At 36.1% G+C, this 22,923-nt stretch overlaps 1 protein-coding gene across 1 annotated transcript in view; it reads right to left on the reverse strand.

The window, feature by feature from the left end:
• HSD17B4 (hydroxysteroid 17-beta dehydrogenase 4) overlaps window positions 1-22,923 on the reverse strand; it is a 112,529-nt gene that overhangs the window by 20,651 nt on the left and 68,955 nt on the right. The window contains exons 13-20 of the mRNA XM_052642823.1: window positions 22,427-22,663; window positions 19,699-19,750; window positions 13,607-13,678; window positions 11,265-11,368; window positions 9,281-9,346; window positions 5,158-5,227; window positions 4,397-4,503; window positions 1,688-1,774 (exon numbers count right to left, since the gene is read on the reverse strand). Of these exons, the coding sequence (XP_052498783.1) occupies window positions 1,688-1,774; window positions 4,397-4,503; window positions 5,158-5,227; window positions 9,281-9,346; window positions 11,265-11,368; window positions 13,607-13,678; window positions 19,699-19,750; window positions 22,427-22,663 (795 nt within the window). The remainder of the gene's footprint in view (window positions 1-1,687; window positions 1,775-4,396; window positions 4,504-5,157; window positions 5,228-9,280; window positions 9,347-11,264; window positions 11,369-13,606; window positions 13,679-19,698; window positions 19,751-22,426; window positions 22,664-22,923) is intronic.

Consider the following 22,923-nt stretch of genomic DNA (forward strand, 5'->3'; position numbering starts at 1 on the left):
TGTAACTAAGGAAGGGAAAGGATTTCCACAAATAGCTAATAGAAAAAGAAAACCTCTAATCACTGGGGAAAAAAATAGCAAATATACTGTTTAGATAAGAAGATGTGCTTAGAATTTATTAAAAAGACAAGAATGTATTATATTTAGACATTAAACTATTACTCAACTCTTTAAGTTTTTATCTATATGAATTATTTCTATATTGTTCATTATGAGAAAATAGAGCCTATAATTGTTTTCATGGTCCTTAATTCTTTTAGAGTTCATAATTTTATTCAAAAAATAAACTTACATGAAATAGTTAGAAAATAAGAGGGTTCCGAAATATGTGGTACAAACATTTACTCCAAGAGGATTTCAGAGGAAAGCCAGGATGTGTGTTTGTATGAATGGGGGAAAGGGGAGTGGTAAGGGAATGCCTCTGAGGACAAGGCAGAGCTTCAACTGATGCTGAAAAGACAAAGGAAATTTGAAAAGTGAAATAAACAGTGTGCATAAATGAATCAGGAAAATGATACTGAGAGCAGCAGGAAGTAATAAAGAGTAAGGCAGCCATACAAAGAACAGTTCTGGAAAGATATTTATATATGAAAGAAATCACGGTACAGTTAAAAAAAAAAAAGTGAGGACCTAGGAAAATGAGTGCTGAGCCAGGCAGACCGGGGTGTATATCCCAGCTCTACCACTTTCCATGTGACCATGAGCAAATTATTTATAAGAGCTGACCCTATATTTTCCCAAATTAAAGGTCGAGTTGTTATGCATAGTAGAGATAATGGGATAGGCTGCTCATAGGTACTCAGTAACTATAACTTATAACTATAGTATAAGTATAACTATACTGTTGGTGGTGTTACTTAAACTGCTCAACACATGACATTTATGTAGTACAAATGATCAGGCCAAAAGGTATCAGCCTGGTCAACTGTGTTAACAAAAATTATCTGTAAAAAACTTATAAAAGGAGGACTGTATGTCCTTTCAGTATTTTACTGGAGCACTGCTAACAGCCTCACCCCCAAAAGCACTTAACTCTATAGGGAGATATACTTTAATTTGTCGTTACTTACTATTGATTAAGCTCAGATTCTGTGACATAAGATGTTAATTTGTGGGTTTTTGTATGATCAAGATGCATATGATTTCTGTCTAGTAGAAAATATAACCATAAAGGATATGGTTTTATTGTTCTATAGAACAATTAACTTGTTTTATCTCTTAACTCAATAAAATTATTTTAGAATGCCTTCCCCACTGGACTACATAAACCCTGTTTTTACTACTTCTCCTTTGAACCAGATTTATCATCTTGCTAACACTCCCATTAAGGAATTAAAGTTTCATCACGTTTTCATTTTATATCTGTCTATGAATCATGCCTAAAATGTTCTGAAGATTATATTCTGACAACCTAAATGATAAGTTGAGCCAAAAAGATATGGTTGGTTGGATTTTCAGAAATGTTATGTTAACAGGCACCAATTTAGTTGAGAATAAAACAGAAAATAAAAAACAAGGTACAGGGTCATCTTATTTTCAATTGAAAATTACCACTGATTTTTTTTAATTCCTAAGTTTTACTTGATATCCATAGTTATTAACCAAAAGAATGCTAGGATAGAACATAATTACAGGATACGGTGAAGCAGGCAAAGAAACAACGTACCTCTAACCACCTCACTCATACCTTGGTTTGGAAATGGATTCTATTTCCTTCCTTCCACATCTCAGTCTGCAGAGTCTGTCCCGGGTATACTGGTTTTGCAAAACGAACCTTTAAAAGAAAATGTGTTTAAGGGTTAAAAATGTTTTAATATAAAGTTTTTCCATTTGGGGAGGGAGGTAGTTTCAGGTGGAGGTTGGAGAGCATAAAAGGAAGAAATAGGTTTGACAATACTAAAATTCACAAAAACAGTAATATGATAAAATTAGTAAAAAAAGGTTATAGTTAGTATAAGTTAATTGTCTTTCTAAGTATAGAATCAATAAATAGTTCACTCTTGACAAATCAAGACACAGAAGAATAACTATATTAAGCAAAGTTATACAGGCAACCATTAGTATGACTAAAAGGAAGCAATTAGAAGTGGTACTAATTAAGTCTGGGGAATAAGATCTGGGGTTGGCATATAGGAAAGAATAATTCTACTTTCTATTTCATAATTTTCTACATGATTTTATTTGTTCTGTGTACATATTATTGGACAATAATAAAAACTTTATAATAATCACTATAAAATGATTTTAATAATGAGAATAATCAGTGTTACCAAAGACAAAACATCATAAAATAAATTTCCACTGCTGCATGGAACACAAACTGATAAAGCTTTATGGAGTTATTTGACACTGTCTTAATGATTTTTTTTTTAAGTGTATGTCTTGATTTATGCAAAGATACTGTGCAGAGACAGTTTTCTTTGTAATTTATAATGGATGAAAACTTGAAGCTAACATACTGATATAGGTTTATGTTTATTAACGTTGAAATGCAGCCAGTTAACATTTTTAATTGCATTAAGGTAAATAATAAAATATTAAAACAATACATTTGAATCAGTTCTAATGAGGTGGATGAAACTGGAGCGTATTATACAGAGTGAAGTTAGCCAGAAAGAAAAATACCAATACACTATATTGACGTATATATATGGAATTTAGAAAGATGGTAATGATAACCCTGTATGCAAGACAGCAAAAGAGACACAGATGTATGCTGCTGCTAAGTCACTTCAGTCGTGTCCGACTCTGTGCGACCCCATAGACAGAAGCCCACCAGGCTCCCCTGTCCCTGGGATTCTCCAGGCAAGAACACTGGAGTGGGTTGCCATTTCCTTCTCCAATGCATGAAAGTGAAAAGTGAAAGGGAAGTCACTCAGTCGTGTCCGACTCCTAGCGACCCCATGGACTGCAGGCTACTAGGCTCCTCCATCCATGGGATTTTCCAGGCAAGAGTACTGGAGTGGGGTGCCACTGCCTTCTCCTACACAGATGTATAGAACAGTCTTTTGGACTCTGTGGGAGAGGGCAAGGGTGGGATGATTTGGGAGAAGGGCACTGAAACATGTATAATATCATATATGAAATGAACTGCCAGTCCAGGTTTGATGCAGCATACTAGATGCTTGGGGCTGGTGCACTGAGACAACCCAGAGGGATGGTACAGGGAGGGAGGAGGGAGGGGGGTTCAGGATGGGGAATGCGTGTATACCTGTGGTGGATTCATGTTGATGTATAGCAAAACCAATATTATAAAGTAATTAACCTCCAATTAAAATAAATAAATTTATATTAAAAAATAAAATATTAAAACAAAATAATAATAATTTTTTAAAGATAAACCACAAATTTTTGTTAAGGCATATACATTGATATATGTATGCTCCTAACTACTTGATAATTTATATAATAATCAATCTGCTAAAAATATAATTCAATAATAATTCAATCTGCTAAATTAATTAATTAATTCAATATAATTCAATCTGCTAAAAATATTCTTCATGTTACATGTGTATTAGAGGTATTTATAGCCATGAAAAGAAAACTTGCTAAATACCAAGTCAATGAAATAATAAAAATAACAATTTCAGTACAGTACCTACTTTATTTATTTATTTTTTCTATCCAAGCCATTTATTTGAAACGCCAACTATATGTAGGATAAAGTCAGTGTTACATGCTTGTCAATAACAGTAGAAAAATAGAACCAGTGAAAACCTCTGTATAATCGTAATGGAAGTACCTACTTTAAATGAAGTCACTAAGACTCCTTCTTAGTTACATATAATATACATTTATATATATTTATAAATTTAATATAGACTAAGCATATTAAAAAGCTTTGTCATTACTTTGTCAACAAAGGTCCACCTAGTCAAGGCTATGGTTTTTCCAGTGGTCATGTATGGATGTGAGAGTTGGACTGTGAAGAAAGCTGAGTGCTGAAGAATTGATGCTTTTCAACTGTGGTGTTTGGAGAAGACTCTTGAAAGTCCCTTGGACTGCAAGGAGATCCAACCAGTCCATCCTAAAGGAGATCAGTCCTGAGTGTTCATTGGAAGGACTGATGTTGAAGCTGAAACTTTAATATTTTGGCCCCCTGATGCAAAGAGCTGACTCATTTGAAAAGACCCTGATGCTGGGAGGGATTGAGGGCAGGAGGAGAAGGGGATGACAGAGGATGAGATGGTTGGATGGCATCACCGACACAATGGACATGGGTTTGAGTGGACTCCGGGAGATGGTGATGGACAGGGAGGCCTGGTATGCTGCGGTTCATGGGGTCGCAAAGAGTTGGACATGACTGAGCGACTGAACTGAACTGAACTGAAGACTCCTTCTCTTCTCTAACACTAAAAAGGAACAAATATTTAAATTAATAATTTACATATACCTTAATTGCCTTGAATCTCGACACGTCATTATCTGCAAACTGCTGTAAAACATGCCTGGCAGAAAATCCAAAGGTACATAATCCATGTAATATAGGCTTATTGAAACCTAAAAATAGGAGAGATAATTTAGTTAGATAAAGACACATTTCATGTTTAAAAACCAACAACGGTTAATTCAGAACTTCAAAAATAATTTTTAAACTGCATTCACCTGATTCATACCATGTATTTTAAGAAACATGAAAAGTATTTTATAAATAATACTTCCTGGGGGAAAAATTATGAAATAAACAAAGAAAGAAAAAAAAACAACCAAGAAAGGAGTGTCAGAGATCTGGGGACACAGAGAATTATTTTGTTAGATTTGGCTGTAACCATGAAATCTTCCATGGTGATTTCAATATCCATGTATGCATTCGATCCTTCCTCAACCTTTCAGTTTTCTGCTCTCCCCTCCAATGACCTTGCCCTTCATGCTCTGTCCTCCAATGACCTCGTCCTTCATAACTCAGATATTCATCCCCATGGTCCTATCTCAGACCTTGCCCTAGCAGGAGCTACCTTCCACCATAATCTGAATTTCAAGGACACCATTTTCTGAATACTACTTCCTACCTTTCCATATCCTTTGCATAAACATATTAGGAAAGGGCTATTTTTTAAATGTCACCAGTTAAACTGCCAGTCAGAAGTAGCAATGTCTTTATTATTTAGATAACTGAGCTAATATTTTCATTGGCATATATTATTAGCAACTCACCTGCTAAGCTGGCAAAGTTAGGATCAATGTGTAAGGGATTCCAATCTCCACTGAGGCGGTACAAAGCAGCCTGTAGAGAGAGAATTATAAAAGTAACTAGCATATCAGTGCTTTCTTATAATACATTAAAATAAAAACAGAAAATATGACTGGTTATTGCATGAGAAATGCATCATAATATACCTAACTCTAGCTTTGATTAAAAAATAACTATTTCTAACAAAAAAAGGTTAAGTGTAAATCAAATGCTTTTTGTAACACCTGCCACTGAAGAAGGGATGAGGACTGTGCAAAAATAGCAATGGGAACCAAGAACTACATCTGGGAATAACACTGGTTACCACTGCCTAAGGAGAAATTCACAAAAAGGAGTCCATCAATCTACTCTCATTAAAACACAATGAAGACAAGGTGTAAATGTTTATAGTGAAGTGAAGTGAAGTTGCTCAGTTGTGTCCCACTCTTTGCAACCCCATGGACTGTAGCCTATCAGGCTCCTCTGTCCATGGGATTTTCCAGGCAATAGTCCTGGAGTGGGTTGCCATTTCCTTCTCCAGCGGATCTTCCCAACCCAGGGATCGAACCCAGGTCTCCCGCATTGTAGACAGATGCTTTACCGTCTGAGTATAGCCTCTTCTAAACAAGCAAAATTTATGCCAACTTTCTTGTGGGGTGTTTTAAATTGAAGCCTATAACCCAATACTAGACACATAAACATCAAACACTTCTAATAAACTTTCAATCGACTGGGTGCACTAAATCCTGAGATCAGCTCATCCTGCAAAAAAAAAAAAAAAAGCAGACTAGTAGCCTGCCATTAAGATTACATTTCTGCTTAGTCCAGATCTTCACATCACTTCGGTACTTAGACAAGGCAGGGTTAGCAAAAAGAGATAACAGGGCTTTCCAGGTGGCTCAGCAGAAAAGAACCCACTGGCAATACAGAAGATGAGGGTTCCATCCCTGGATCAGGAGGATTCTCCTGCAGGAGGGCATGGCAACCCATTCCAGTATTCTTGCCTGGATAATCCCATAGATGGAGGAACCTGGAGGGCTACAGTCCACAGAGTAGCAAAGAGTCATAGATGACTGAAGCAACTGAGCAGACACACACAAAGGTAACAGCAGGATCAAAAATTCACTATACTTGTTAGCATTTAAATTGTGCACTGGTCAAACGAAAAAAAGTACTTTTCAGTACTGAAGGAAAGACAATTCAAAAAAAGCTTAGAGTAAGTATTTTAATGTATCTGTGTATTAACTTTGAGTCTGCCTCAAGAACTTTATCAATTGCTATGTTAAGCTTTCCAAGACTATTAAAATGTTGTGCAAAGGCTAGCCATGTCAGCATACCTGATTTTCCTAGTGTTTTTTATTTTTAATTATTGATTATTCTTTTTTAATAAATTTTATCTACAGAAAATAATATTTCCTACAATTCACAGGAAAATATCATTTACTTTTTAATATGTTTTATATAATTTTAAAAAACTCTTTCTCTTTCCCATCACTCCATATGATAGTTTTCTAAATTATTCACTTTTTCAGTGAACCAGTGTTTTTTCCCTTTACATGGCATTGAAAATAATTAAATCAAATCAACAATTATCAAATAGATGTGATTTACAAGATTCTATATAAGTTGTAGAGGGTTAAATTTAAAAAAAATAAAACACTAGGCAAATATGCATCATCATGTTACATATAAATAGAAAAAATGACGAACTTCAAACCCCAAATCCAGAGCTGGATTTGAACTTCAGTCTGTCTGATGCCAAAACCAATAATCTATTCAGTGTCTGACACCTTCTCCTTTGGTAATTTAATAAAGAATTACAATTTTAATGGATAGCATAACCAATATTCCAAAGATTAACTTTATTTAACAAAGATGATAGCTAAAATTCTAATTGTTAGAATAAGTAGTATAAGATATGTAACTGGGGAAACTGAAGATATTTGTTTTCTTTCTTTCCAAATACAAAGTCTGACATCTGTTACCTTCCTATTCTTTGGTCTGTCTAGGTTATTGGGGATGAATTTTCTCTTTATTAACTATGACAAACCATGAACCATACTTGTAATAGCATATGAATTTGCAGATCAAGAAATTCTCCTAAAGAAATGAAAAACAAAATATTCCAGAAGTGACACTGGTAGAGCTAAAACTATGATTGCCAGTTTTCTTACTGACTAAAAAATGACTCACTTAATTTAAGTACCTGGCAAACAGTTTATGCTATAGTGGCATAATCCATTCCATCCCCACTTCTCCTTAAAGGCCTGTTCATCCATAATCACCTCCCGCCACTCTCCAATGCGAATTCTCTAATTCTTACTCCTTGTACATACATCAAGCTCTTATCTGCTATCATTATTAAGTTCTTATCCCCATTCAGGCAAGTTTTACATCTCTGGTAAGAGAATATCTATACACCAATTTAGTTCAGAAGTCTCATTTTCCTACCAAACTCTTCTGAGTATCATTCTCTAATAAGTAACACTTCTCTGAATGTCTACAGCATTTACTCTACAATTCAAAGCCTTGTCTTTAATCATTCATTGCTTAGAATAGATGCCCTAGTTATTAAGACATATACACATTATTTCTAAGTGTACTTTCAGTTCCTTGTCAATAGACACTTCTTGATTTGTGTCTCCTACAGTACAGATCTAATTTAAAACAGCTCATAAATCCCCTGAACTTTATGTAAAATTTTATGCAAAATGTTTTTAAACAAATTGTATATAGTTTTTAATCACATTCTCAAATGACCATGTGATACAAATGGCCAGGAACCTCTGTGAAATGATGGGTGCCCATTATTCATACAAAAAAATATGTGTTAACTTATAAACTGCTCTTTGTCACACAGCAAAATACTACAGTTGGCTAAAAGCTAATGAAAAGTTCTATTCATCTGAAAAACCAGAAAAAGAAAATCTTTCTGCTTACTGTATAAAGAAACTCAAGTCATGGAAACTATTCAGCTTTTCTTATCTACAGGAGATACATTTATTATTTCAGAAACCCAAGAATAATAATGGAGCATTGCTGGGCTTTGTGAACCATGAAACCACAAAATCTTTTCTGTTCTTCAGTGCCACAATAAAAATTAATTTCACTATGAAGCTTTAATTAAATATAAATATGAGTGTTTTCTTAAGAAATTGATAAGAAATAGGGATGGGAAGAATATTTAAAGGCAAAAACTAATCTGAGATAAAAAGTATTCTATCACCCAATTATATAGTATTTAAAAAAAACACAATTACTACATTTCAAACTTAATTCTTTCTAGCTCATGAAATTATATTTCTATTTGTTAGCAAACATAAATCCTACAGAAGTTCTCATATCAACATGTCAAAATTAGTATCCAAAAATAAGTGAATTTTACAAATAATCTGCTGTCATTACCTGCATTACTTCAGAGCTTTATGTATTCTGTTCTATATCTGCATGATTAGTATTCTGGCCATCTTAAAGAAGAACCTTCATAACTCTCAAAAACAAAGTTGCTGTTTTCATCTTCAAGGTCACCTTTTGTTTATTAAATAAATCTTTGCATGCTTACAGTATCTGTTAACTGACAGGGTATTTTATCTCCTTCATCAGAAAACATACTATTCATGCCAAACAGAACAGATTAAATCACCTAATCCTTCTAAGATGCTTTATTGTATCTGTCCACTAAAGTTGGCATAAAATAATCTGTCTCTACACAGTGCAGCTCAGCTTTCTTTTCCAACAGAAGAGAGGATAACTGAAATCTGCCCTTTATTTTATCCTGTTCTCTAAAGTTTTAACGAAATTCTTCGCAAAGCTAGGCAATCTTTAAGGCAAGCAATCCACACCAACAAAACATGATGCTTTCTCAACTGACTTGTGAAAACCACTTTTTATTTTCTTTTGATATCTAATGGAGAAAAACAACCACTAAGTAAAAATTCACAAAGAATGAATTTCAACTACAGAAATATGCCATTATTTCTATTATGTAGAATTCTTTTGAGTTCTTAGGACTACTTTTGAATTCATAGGATTTACAGGGTATCAAGAGTTACAAGTTAAGTGCCAGGAGCCAGGTGGCTTTCCCATTTTTCAAAAACACCATGTTACCTGATTAAGTGAGGTGGTATCTGTAAGTACAGCATCAGGAGGTCTATCAGGTATGGCTACAGCTGCCTGAAATTAATTTTTAAAAAAAATGACATGTTAAACAGTTAACAAAATAATTGTTAGTCTCTTTACCGAAATTGATATTTGACAAACAACCATGTTTCAATGTACAATTGTTTCTCGGTTTCCAGGACACCAAAATTTGCAGATGCTCAAGTCCCTTATACAAAATGGGGCAGTATTTGCATATAACCTATGCACATCCTCCCATACACTTTAAATCATCTCAAGATTACTTGTAATACCTACTATAATGTAAATACTGTGTAAATAGTCTGAGAATTTTCTAGAAATTTTTTTTCTGGATATTTTTGATCCACAGTTGGTTTAATCTGCAGATGTAAAACCTGCGGATGTGGAACCTGTGGATATTGGAGGGCTGATTGTAATGAAATCTGTAAGCTGGATAAAAAGCAGATTTTTTTTAATACATTCAGCACATAATGACCTTTAAAATTCTGTAACTGTGAGCTTCGTCTACACTGTGATTTCCCTGAAATGACTCTGTATAATGAAAGGAATTATATAACCAGGTCCATTCTCTAGGCAACAAACATAGGGACTCTTCCCAATGGAAAAGAATACTTCTTTCCAGGGGAGGTCTTTGAGATCAGTCTTTGAGGTTTGACCAACTCGGTGAACGTGAATTTGAGCTCCAAGAGATAGTGTAGGACAGAGGAGCCTGGCATCCTGCAGTTCATGGAACTGCCAAGAGTCAGACATGACTTAACAAATGAACAACAAAAATGATGCCATGACAACTCTTCTTAGCTATCTCCTGGCATGGTTCTCTAGCAAACTTCTAGTTGGACTAGTTTACTTACTGCTTCCATGGAGCTACCAGACTCCTCTTGATTATCACTAAAGTAACTTTGTTTTTGAAACCATCCTTACTTTTGGTTCCAATTATTTGGTTCCAAAATGAGTCAGTTTCCTTGGGAAGAGCTTCAGAGCTCTATTTTTAGAGCCTGCCTTGGCCCCTAGGCAAAACATCTGTGCCACTGCAACAGAGATGAGGGCAAGGACAGTGGCCCACTTCTCTCCAAGTGACATCCTCACTTTACAAGAAGGGGACTGAGCAGGAGTAGGGCAAGGACAGTGGCCCACTTCTCTCCAAGTGACATCCTCACTTTACAAGAAGGGGACTGAGCAGGAGTAGGGCAAGGACAGTGGCCCACTTCTCTCCAAGTGACATCCTCACTTTACAAGAAGGGGACTGAGTAGGAGTAGGAATAGCAAGCTTCTCAGCTTGCCTCTAGCAGCAGGGAACCCTCATCCCATGAGCAGACTGGGGCAAGAGTTATCAGAGCCCTAGTATTCTTAACATGCCATCGTAGAACAACTCTCCACAGTTACAAGTGGGGGCTCGGTGGAGGAAGAGAACCCCATAACTCTCGACCACTTTTACCTGTAATAGAGCTTCTGCTTCATAAGTTAGGGAAGGCAGGCATGGGGAGTAAGAAAAATGAGTGGCCTGCTCTACCTAGGAAGATAGTGTGGCCCTATTCTGAGAGCTGAGGGTAGAGGTGAAGGCCAGGTTAAACTGGAGTTAAATCCAAATTACAAAATATTTTTGGGAAAAATATGGTTTGCGGCAGATTTTGAGAACTCAACAATAATTTGAATTGTTTTATTCATAAGAAATATTCTAGACATTTAATGAGTGAAGATTTTCATTTATACCAGGATCTCTTGTACATGTTAGGTTTTTCTAAAGAGCTTTGGGTACAGGCAAAGTTTGCACAAGTAAAGATATTCCAGTAATTATCTCATGTCAGCACTTCAAATCCAAGAACATATTCTGATTCAAGGAAGTATAGATTACTAAAGCCCTACTCTATGAAATTATACATATAGTAAGTTCAAAATACAGATAAGCATCCTTAATGACAACACGTATGTCATTTATGAAGTTGTAGCCTACCTTGGCTTTGTCTGATGTCCGTTTTCCATTGAAGCCTCCAGAACCAACAACAAAGATGGAGAACTGATTATAACATATAAGTTCCTCCCCAGAGTAAGTGTAGACTGAAAAGTAAATGAAAGAAGAAAGAAAAGAAGTTATTATCAAAAGGTATAACCAGTTAACCAATACATGATCAGCAATCCCTGTAAATGTTTCAGAAACGAAATTCAATTACTAAAAGGTTTCGCAACTTAAAGACACCCAAGTTTGGGTTACAGAACACTCATTTTAACCGTACACACTACCAGTCTCTAGAAGGCAAAGAAAGGAAGATCTTGACAAATCCTTTCTTATCTATGAAACAGCAGTTCCTCTACCTTCTTCTAAAACTCCCCAACTGCCCTTCATACTTCAGTTCTCTCCTTCTCTAACTTTTCAGACAATTCCACTATAAAAAGCAGACTAACACACCTGAAAAGATTTTTTATCACTACTAATTATTAAAGAAATGCAAATCAAAACTATGAGGAAGTACCTTACACTGGTCAAAATGGCCATCACTAAAAAGTCTACAAATAACAAATGCTAGACTGAGAGCAGAGAAAGGGGAACCCTCCTACACTGCTGGTGGGAATGTAAACTGGTACAGCCACTATGGAAAACAGTATAGAGGTTCCGCAAAAAACTAAAAATAGAATTGCCATATTATCCAGCAATCCCACTCCCGAGCATATATCCAGACAAAACTATAATTCAAAAACATACATGCACCCCTAATGTTCATAGCAGCACTATTTACAACAGCCAAGATATGGAAACAACCTAAATGTCCACCAACAGATAAACGGATTTAGAAGATGTGAGATACACACACACACACACACACACACACATACAAAATGTGTGTGTACACACAAAATGGAATGCTACATAGCCATAACAAAGAATGAAATAATGCCATTTGAGCAACACAGATGCACCTAGAGATTATCATACCAAGCGAAATTAAGTCAGAGAGAGATAGACAAATGTCATATGATATCACTTATATGTGGAATGTGAAATACAAAACAAATGAATGTATCTACAAAACAGAAACAGATTCAGAGATACAGAGAACAGACTTTGTGGTTGCCTAGGGAGAGAGGAGGTGGTGAAGGGATGGATTGGGAGTTTGGATTAGCAGATGCATCCTATATACAGGATGGATAAACAAGGTCATACTGTATAGCACAGGGAACCATATTCAATACCCTGTGATAAACCATAATGGAAAATACAAAAAAGAATGTATATATGTATAACTGAATCACTTTGCTGTACAAGAGAAATTAACACAACATTGTAAATCCACTAAAATTCAGTAAGATTAAAAAATAAAATGCAGATAACCACACTCTAAAATTTTCAAACATTCTGCTGAAGCCCTCAATAGAGCCTGAAATATAAAAGAGGAAGTAGCAAGAATGAAGGTATAAGCTTCTGGAAGGCAGGATCATGACTCTTCTGCTCATATCTACTCCCAGCAATTAGAATAGTACCAGGGACAGAAAAAGCACCTAATAAATATGCATTAATTAATGAATCAATGAACAAATGACACGAGTGAGCACGTTAGTGAATAAGTAAGAAATGAAAGATAGCTGTTCCTCTTCACAACATATTCAGTATAACCTCTTAGGTATGTATTAGAACAAAATGATAAAACCTATATTCCAAATACCAGATTAATATTAAACTTTCCACTGCCATTTCCAAAATTTTTGATAATCTTTCTTGTTTTTGTTCTTAAACTTTAAAAGATAAATTTTAAGCAAGGTGTCTTTGGCTTATGTTTAATTACTAGTATTTCAATATTTATTAAACTACTATAATCTTTTTTTCCACCGCAAATAAAATGTGGCTATGGTGTTTGAACCACATTCAATACGTCTGAATGTGCAAGGTTAAAAACCTAACTACCAATTATAAGAATGATTCAGGGGTCAAATAGGTTCCCAGTTCCAAAGAGCTAACATACGAAAGAATATTTACAACACAGCCTAATTATCAATTGAGGGTTGTCTTTGTATTCATTCCTGCTAAAACATACTCCAAAAGCATAATTCCCCACTGTGTTCACTAGACCAGCCACATTTCTCATCTCTGCTTTGGTTATGTTGTCACAAATCCCCTGAAATGTCCCGCTCTCCTAACCTCTTATTTTCTAAAAGAGTTTATAAATTTTTAGAATGCTAATTTTGCTTTCTCACAAATTGGAAGATAAATAGAAACTTATTTGTCAACTTCTATGGTAAAGTATACTGCATACAAAGGCTATCAATTTAACAATATTATTATAAGAACTGGAAATTAGTTACCATCCATAAGAATTACTAAACCGGATCCTTTATCCAGGATATCAGCAACAACTGTTTCACATCTAAATTTTCCTAAAATGGAAAATAAAAATAATAAATGTATAATAAATAAATGAGACTGTTTTAAAAGCCATAAATAATATATTATATGAAGACGAGAAAATTTAAACATAACTTCCACTGGAAGTTCAGCAAAACTAAAAAAGTGCATGGTTTACAACAATTTTCAATATGATGCTGAGTCATAAACATTAAAAGCAATCATAATGCCTGAGTGAGCAATTTGAAATATTAGTAATTCTGACAAATTAGGTGGTAAAAAGTAACAATTTTCAATCATTCAATGAACATTTGTTAAGCAAACAGTCAACACCATTTACTCCATTCTTTATTGAACCTCTATTGGCTTCAATGAGACGTTTCCTCCTAACCACTTTGTTCTTTCATGGACTCTTCTTTCCATCATTTAATTGGTGACCTCTTGATGTATTATCCTTGTTTGAGAGTGAAACCATAATCTTTTTTTCCAACCTGTTTCTCTCTTTTGTTCCCTATATGAAAGAATGGTACTATCCACCCAACTGCCATGGCAGAAACTTCAGCATGACGCCTGCCTCATAGATTAGTGTCTAAATACGTGACAAGACTTGAGTAGGCAGACATCGAGAGAAGTCAGAAGATATAAAAAGTTTTTTACTTCATCCTGAAGTCTACGAATAGCCATCTGGGCTTTTTAATAGGAAAGTGACAAATATACTTACATTTCAGAAATAATATTCTGGCTACAGTGAGATGAACAGATCTGAGGGGAGCAAGAATGGAGGCAGAGAGAACACTTGGAAAATGAGAGGTAATGGTGATTGAAATGAGGTAGACAGAAAGAGGATCCTAAATGCACTGAAGGGAGAGAATCAAAGATCTTGGTACCTGCCTGGCTATGAAAGATGATTTAAAAAAATAAAATAAAATAATGCTGAGGTTAACTAGGTTCCTGTCGCTTTCACCTCCTAAGTTGCTTCTGATTCTTCCACTTCTATCTCTCCACCACCTTCGCCTAAGCTACCATCATTTTATTTCAACTACCACAACAGACTTCTAACTAGTTACCTGCACATTCACTCTAACCAACTTTAACACATGCTCCATATTATGTCTGAAGCTATTTTTTTCCCAGAGTCAACCTGATTATGCCAAATCCTTCTATTTTAAGTTCTAATGGTATCAAGTATGTTTCATCTGTACTGTTTATCACATATAGTTGTAATTATACATTTATTTGTGTGCTTTTTTTATTATTATTATAGGCTGCCCTCCCCAACAACTAGGTTATAGGCTCCAAACGGGCACAGTCTAGATTTGTTTCATTTTCCATTTATTCATAACCCTAACAGAAAGCCTAGATGTTAGGAAGCAACTGATAAATAACTGTCAAACTGCAGATGATATCCCGAGATAATCAATTCCACATTTAAACAATACCAAGCCTACTCCTTTCATATCCCTACAGTTTCTCCACTTATATCCCTGTTGATGCCTACAATCCTTTTCAATCAACCACATTCTCCAACCTAGATTATTACAAAGGTCTCTTACAAAACCTCCTTCCCTCTATCTCATTCCCTTAGCAATCCAAGCATTACAAACAGGAGACAGAGTTGATGCTTTCTAAAATCCACATTTGATCATATCTCTCCTTACAGTCCTTCAGTGGTTATCTATTGTCTTTAAAATAAACGCCAAACTTCCTCACATAACCACACACTGCACACTGCCTCAGATAAAAGGAACCGTGTAAAAACAGGGTGTAATACCAAACTGAAGACTCGAACTGAGACGGTAGAGTAGGAGGACACAGAATTCACCTCCCACATAAACGCATCAAAAATACACCTTCACTGAAAATTAAGTGGAGACTAACAGAAAGACTCCTATATAACCAAGACTATAAGAAAGACCCACAGGTAATCAGGTAGGAAGTGAAGAAAAGCAATCAGGTAAGGACTGTGGGAGAGGACTCAAAGGAAAAGGGAGATGGTATAGGGAAAGACCTTCCTGGGGGACTGAGAAATTTAAGCCATATATTGGGTGTCCAACAAAGGGAAGACAAGCCCTCATGGCTGGCTGGAAGGCCACTGGGACAAGAGAGTTATGGGAAGCCTGGACTCCAGGAGTGAGTGAACACTTACTTATTCTCAAGGCAGGGCAGAGAGGGCATACTGAAACCACCTGGGTGGCTGACTGGTTTTCTACAACTGCTCTGGTTCCCAGCCTGAGCCAAGGGAACCAGCACCACTCACATCACATCACAGCTCCACAGTCTAGGCTGCCATGATCAAGGAAAAGGCTCAGCTATAAGATGCCAAGGACATCCAAACCCTGAACAGGGAGGGGGCAGCCACTACTGGTGAATGCACAGGGGGCCCAGATCTCTAATGGTGGCCAGGCCAACAAAGCTTATGCTCCAGCACTCACTGAAATACCCATACCAGCCGCTCCTGCTCCTCTACTGAACCTCTCTGGGGCAAGGGTGTCAGTGCTTGAAGTGGGAAGAGCACACACTTAAAGAGAACTGAACCAGCTCAGACCCAACCCTCAGGGCTTCTGCTCCAGCAATTAGAGATCTGCCCCTGCCACTAACGGGGGAGTGGGGGGACAGCAACTAAGTTAAGGCGAAGCCCCACCTAACATCTGACTCTACTCTTCCATCTCTAGCCCCACCCCCTACAAAGGTGATAACTGTCAGCACACCCTGAGGAAAGACCTAAATTGTGCTCACATCAAATCCACCTCTCCCATCAAAGTCACTGGGCACCTGCAGACTGTATAGGGGCACACCCACAAAAGAAAAATTGTAAGTAATTGTTTCACCTAATTTCAATAGATAAAGAAATAGATAAGCAAAATGAAAATACAGAGGAGTCTGTTTCAATTGAAAGAGCAAGAGAAAATTCCTAAAAAAAACAACAAACAAAACAGAAATAAATAATTTACTAGACAAAGAATTCAAAGCATTTGTAATAAGAATGCTAACTGAATTAGGAAAGAGAATAGACAAATACAATGAGAGTTTTAACAAGGAACTAGAAATTTTTTAAAAGAACCAATCAGAGCTGAAGAATAGACTAACTGAAAACAAAAATGCACTAAAAGGAACTAACAGCATACCACCCTTATGGCAGAAAGTGAAGAACTAAAGAGCCTCTTGATGAAAGTGAAAGAAGAGAGTGAAAAAGTTGGCTTAAAATTCAACATGTAGAAAACTAACATCATGGCATCTGGTCACATCACTTCATGGCAAATAAATGGGGAAACAATGGAAACAGTGACAGACTTTATTTTTCTGGTCTCCAAAATCACTACAAATGGTAAGTACAGCCATGAAATTAAAAGATGCTTACTCCTTGGAAGAAAAGCTATGACAAACCTAGACAGCATACTAAAAAGCAGAGACATCACTTTGCCAACAAAAGGTCCACCTAGTCAAAGCTATGATTCTTCCAGTAGTCATGTATGGATGTGAGAGTTGGACTATAAAGAAAGCTGAGCGCCAAAGAATTGATGCTTTTGAGCTGTGGTGTTGGAGAAGACTCTTGAAAGACCGTTGGACTGCAAGGAGATCCAACCAGTCCATCTTAAAGGAAATTAGTCCTGAATATTCATTGGAAGGACTGATGCTGAAGCTGAAACTCCAATACTTTGGCCACCTGATGTGAAGAACTGACTCATTGGAAGAGACCCTGATGCTGGGAAAGATTGAGAGCAGGAGGAGAAAGGGACAGAGGATGAGATGGCTGGATGGCATCACCAACTTGATGGACATGAGTCTGGGCAAGCTCTGGGCATTGGTGATGGACAGGGAGGCCTGGCGTGCTGCAGTCCCTGGGGTCACAAAGAGTCAGACATGACTGCGACTGAGGGGAACTGAACTGAGGTGATACAGAAAAACACGTATGTGATCTAGAAGATAGAATATTGGAACTCACTCAATCAAAACAGTGAAAAGTAAAAAGCAGAGAACATTTTATGGGATCTTTGGGTAATATCATGCATACCAACATTAATTATAGGGGTCCCAGAAGAAGAATAAAGTAAAAGTTTATTTGATGAAATTTGGCTGAAAACTTCTCAAGCCTGAAGAAGGAAATAGATGTCTAGGTACAGGAAGCACAGAAGACCCTAAAGAAGATAAATCCAAACAGACCCACACTAAGACATACCATAATTAAAATGGAAAAAGCTAAAGAGAGAATTCTAAAGGTAGCAAAAAGAAAAAGAGAGGGTCATATACAAAAGAATCCCCATAAGGCTATCAGCTGATTTTTCTGCAGAAACTTTGCAGGCCAGAAAGGAGTGGCATGATATATTTACAGTGCCAAAAGGGAAACCTACAACCTAGGCTACTCTTCTCAGCATGATTATTTCAGAATTGAAGGAGATATAAAAAACTTTTTGGATAAGCAAAAATCAAGAGTTCATCAATACTAAACCAACACTAAAATAAATGTTAAAGGGTCTTCTCTAAATAGAAAAGGAAAGGATATAACAAGAATTAAGTATAGAAAAGGAAAAAATCCCACTAGTAAAGGCAAATATATAGGAAAGACAGAGGCTCAAATACTTAAATAAGCTAGTACAAAGTCTAAGAAACAAAAACCTGTAAAATTAAGTATGACTACAACAATAAGTAAAGAGATAAACATGAAGATGTAAACTATGACATCAAAAACACAAAGTGTGGGGGAAGGGAGTAAAAACCGTAGCTCTTTTAGAATGTGTCTGAACTTAAAGGATTGGTTTAAAACAAATATAGCTAGAGATCAATGTATATGAATTCCATGGTAACTGCAAATCAAAAACCTACAACAGATACCCGAAAACAAAAGAAAAAGGAACACAAGCAAAAGAAAAGCACAAAACCACAAAGGAAGAAACTTAAAAGGAAAAAAAAAACAAAAACAGGGAAGACTACAAGAACAACCAGAAACAAGTAACACTAACACTGAAATAGAACTATTCAGCCTTAAGCAATTAGAATCTTATAATTTTTAATAAAATGAAGTTGTTTAGTAGCTAAGTCACGTTCGACTCTGTGTGAACCCGTGGACTATAGTCCACCAGGCTCTTCTGCCCATGGGATTCTACAGGCAAGAATACTGGAGTGGGTTGCCATTTCCTTCTCCAAAATAAAATGAAAAGATTTAGAAAAAAATTAAAGTACAATTCTAGTTATTTGCTAACCTCTACATTACATAATATGAAATGATAGACTTCTTGTGTTTCACCACCTTATACAGTCAGCATATAAATATTCTGACATCAGAGTAGCAACACAAAACAAATACATCAAATTAAGGTGAAAAAATGAGAAGCTCTACTGAACTAGTAAGATATAACTGAGAAAAATAAATTGATTATTAAGACAGACTTGATTTTACTTACTCTAAAAGAAAATATGAAAAAGTTAATTACAAAACATCCTGTATCTTTTAACATTCTTTACTTTACGAAAATCAGTACCAACACAAATACCTGAGAAAAGAACAAAGAATCCATGGGACTGATTATACACATCCATGACTGATTATACACAAACACTAAGTTTAAGATATAAAAAGAAAATTCTCCTTTCAGTTGCTGATCAGATTTTAAGTAGTTTTTTGAAGTAATTTATTAAATAAAACTATTCAAATAGGATGATATTTAAGTAACCAAAATAAGTACTAGTTAACATTGATATGGGGATTCCTGGTGGCTCAGCGGGAGAGAATCCACCTGCCAATGCAGGAGACGCAGGTTCAATCCCTGGGTCAGGAAGGTCCCCTGGAGAAGGAAATGGCAACCCACTCCAGTATGCTTGCCTGGGAAATCCCATGGACCCAGGAGCCTGGCAGGCTAAAGTCCTTGTGGTTGCAAAGAATTAGACATGATTTTAGTGACTAAACAAAAAACAACATCAATATACACTAATGGTTGACATGTGCACAAATAACTTACAATAGAATTTATTTAGTCACTTCTCTGCCAGTTTAACACATTGACACAGTTTGGAAGGTTAGTCAGAACATAAAATTATGGTATGATCAAGAACTCACCTGTTCTGGGAATTGGTTTATATAACTCCAAGTACTGTTCCCCATGAAGAATCTACATTAAGGTAAGCAAAATTTTGTCAGTAGACTTCCTTACTCCATAGGCTCTTCTATGAATACTGCTAATCCTAAGGCATTTTACTGCCTACTTGTTCACATGACTACTTCCCTCAAACTATCTATCTCAGTTTGGCTCTTATTCCTTAACTATATTATTCAGAAATCATCAGTCCTCCAATTTAAAGACTACTGGCTCTCTGGAACAGAGAAGATATACTGTCTTCTTTCTTGACATTCTTAATCCTTGCTGAGTGATAATCGTGTATTATTTGCCATGGAGACACTAAACTCAGTATATTCCCAGGGCTCATCACTGTGTTTGGAACATACTGGTTATCCACTACATATCTACTGAATAAAAATAAACAAACTGGTCAGTACTAGTAATTTCAGGTAATACCTGGCAAATACAAAAGACTTGACCAAAACACAAAGATAAATATTAAAGCCATGGTTACCGTAAAAGCACTATCAATGTCAACATTTCCTTAGTGTTATGTCTTACAAATTACCTACTAAGAGTAAATACTAAAGACCCTGTGTAATTTCACAGCCACATTAACCTCAATTTATCAAAACAAGAATATAAGAATATAATACAGGAAAACAAGTGAACAAAAAAAGAAAAAAAAAACCTGACCACATATTCAAATGACCACACTCCACTGCTATGGGACAGTTTAATTCCCAGTCTTCCTCAGAACCCAGAAAGGAAACAGAATGGGGAAGAGGATAGCGATGAGAGGACAAATGAAGGATAGCCTCAATATCATGTCTGGAAGCTCAAGGCTGGGAAGACTGGGATTCAAATCCCAAGATGGCTATCATTTCCAGTCACAGATTTTGAATACCATTCGTGATGTCAATTCCTTTCAACTCCAAGGAAGAATTCTGAAATATCGGCTTTAATTGTTCACAAGGACATTATCCAAACAGGAGAACTGTATGCAACAAATGCCATGGGAGAGTGACTGAAACAACAAACTGCTTGGCATATATTTCGTGCCTCCCTCCCAACTTCATCAATTAATAAAATAAGTGTAGATTCTCATGAACTCAGAGAAGCAATGAACTAATGATTCTCTAGTTAAATGGGTTCTCCAATCAATCAGACTCACAGAAATCAGTTTAAGGGTCTACGATTCAACAGTTATCAACTGGGTTTATGACCTGAACCTTACTTCAAGAAATAAAATATATGCTACCTCAAAAACCTTCTCACAATTGTTTGCTCCTTCCTTCTTGAAAGGAGCAAGAAGGAAGGTATCTGCTTCTCAAATACCACATTCTCCTGACATTTCTCATACCTCACTCAGTCTCTTTCTTTCCAGTCTCATTCCTCCCATTCCTTCCTTTTCATTCATTCCTTCCATCTCATTCCTTCCCAGTCTCTCTTGTTAACTCCTCCTCATCTTGTCAACCTGAATTCATCACAGGATCCCCAAACTCAGGATTTTCGCTACCTATATTCATACACTAGTGATTTCACCTAGTTTCATGTCTTTAAATCTTACTTAAATGCTAAGAATCCCAGGAGGACCATCCCCCAACCTCTAAACTCATATATTCAACTGCCCACTTTTGATCTCCACTAAAACCAACTCCTGATCATCCCCACCTTTAAGTAACTGTACACATCTATTTTATTATACATAGTAATATGTCATATGTAACTACCATACATATTAAATATATTGTATATAATTAATTATAAATCATACATAGATAGGAGAAGGCAATGGCAACCCACTCCGGTACTCTTGCCTGGAAAATCTCATGAACAGAGGAGCCTGGTGGGCTGTAGTCCATGGGGTCACTAAGAGTCGAACACGACTAAAGTGACTTAGCAGCAGCAGCAGCAGCATACATAAATATATATGCATATACATCATCCCAGTTAACCAGACCAAAAACCTTCATCCTTGACTCCTCTTTCTTTCCATGCACATCAAGCCTTGTGCTAGAATTACTATAATAAACTCCAAACTGGTTTCTCTGCTTCCATACTTGGCCCCCATATAATCTATTCTCTACAGAGGAGCAAAAATGAGCCTGTGAGTGAACATAGCCAGATCATATCACTCCTCTGTTCAAAGCACTACAAATGGCCTCTCATATTAATCAGAGTATGAGCTGAAATTCTCAAGTGACTACAAGGCCCTCTTCTCCTATCACTGCCCCCTTGCTCATTTACAGCTGTACTGACCTCCTTGCTGTTCCAAAAATAAGCCAAGTATGTGCCTGCCTTGGGCCTTTTTCACCTATTCTCTCTGTTTCATATACTCTTTCCTCTTGCTCCTTCATCACTATGATCAGGTAATAATTATCATACAGAACTTATATATAAGGAAACTGAAGCCTAGAGAAGCTATTTACTCTTGGTCAAATAGCAACTAATGACAGAGAGAGAATTAATAACATTATGCCAAGGTTGCAGGACTGTACATAATTGTTGTTTTCTTCTTTTTGCTTGCCTTTTCAACTGCCTACCCTTCTGTTCTTAAAAAGAAAAATCAAAAGACATGTTAAATCTTTATTCTTGAATCAACCACTACATACTATTGCATTAATGCATCACACACACACACACACACACATTGATAAATGTGACATTTATCAATCATATTACAAGAAACAGAAAAACAAAATAAAGATTTCTTATTATGCATACCTTTGCTAAGTTGATTGAAAGCCCAGGAATCTCTGCTAATCCTCCATTCATTATAGATTTCTGAGCAAGAATAACTCCAAAGGTTGGCAAACAGGAGAAATCAGAACTCCCTTCATAAATAAATTTCATATCTTTTGGCTCCTTGATTGATGCTCCCACTCCAAGGGCATACATAATAGTGTCCAGCTCCGCATAAGAAGAATAAAATGGAGGAAGTTTATGACCAATAGCTCCAGCCTGTGGATCAATTGTAGAAAATCATTTTTTCATTGATATTCTTATCAAATTTTAACTTTTCAAAACTATTAACTGTTACATAGTTTTGTAAATAGAATGGTATATTAGTTAATGTGATGGAATATGTTTCATTACATTTCATTTTTTAATAAAAACAATTAAAAACACGTGGAAAAAGACTTCATTTACAAATAAGTACTTTTTTATAACCCACGTCCAAGGTAAAGAAACCCAAATAAGCCAGTAGGTGTTGCAAGAGG

Source organism: Budorcas taxicolor, chromosome 7 (assembly GCF_023091745.1).
Source record: "Budorcas taxicolor isolate Tak-1 chromosome 7, Takin1.1, whole genome shotgun sequence".
NCBI classification, from domain to species: Eukaryota; Metazoa; Chordata; class Mammalia; order Artiodactyla; family Bovidae; genus Budorcas; species Budorcas taxicolor.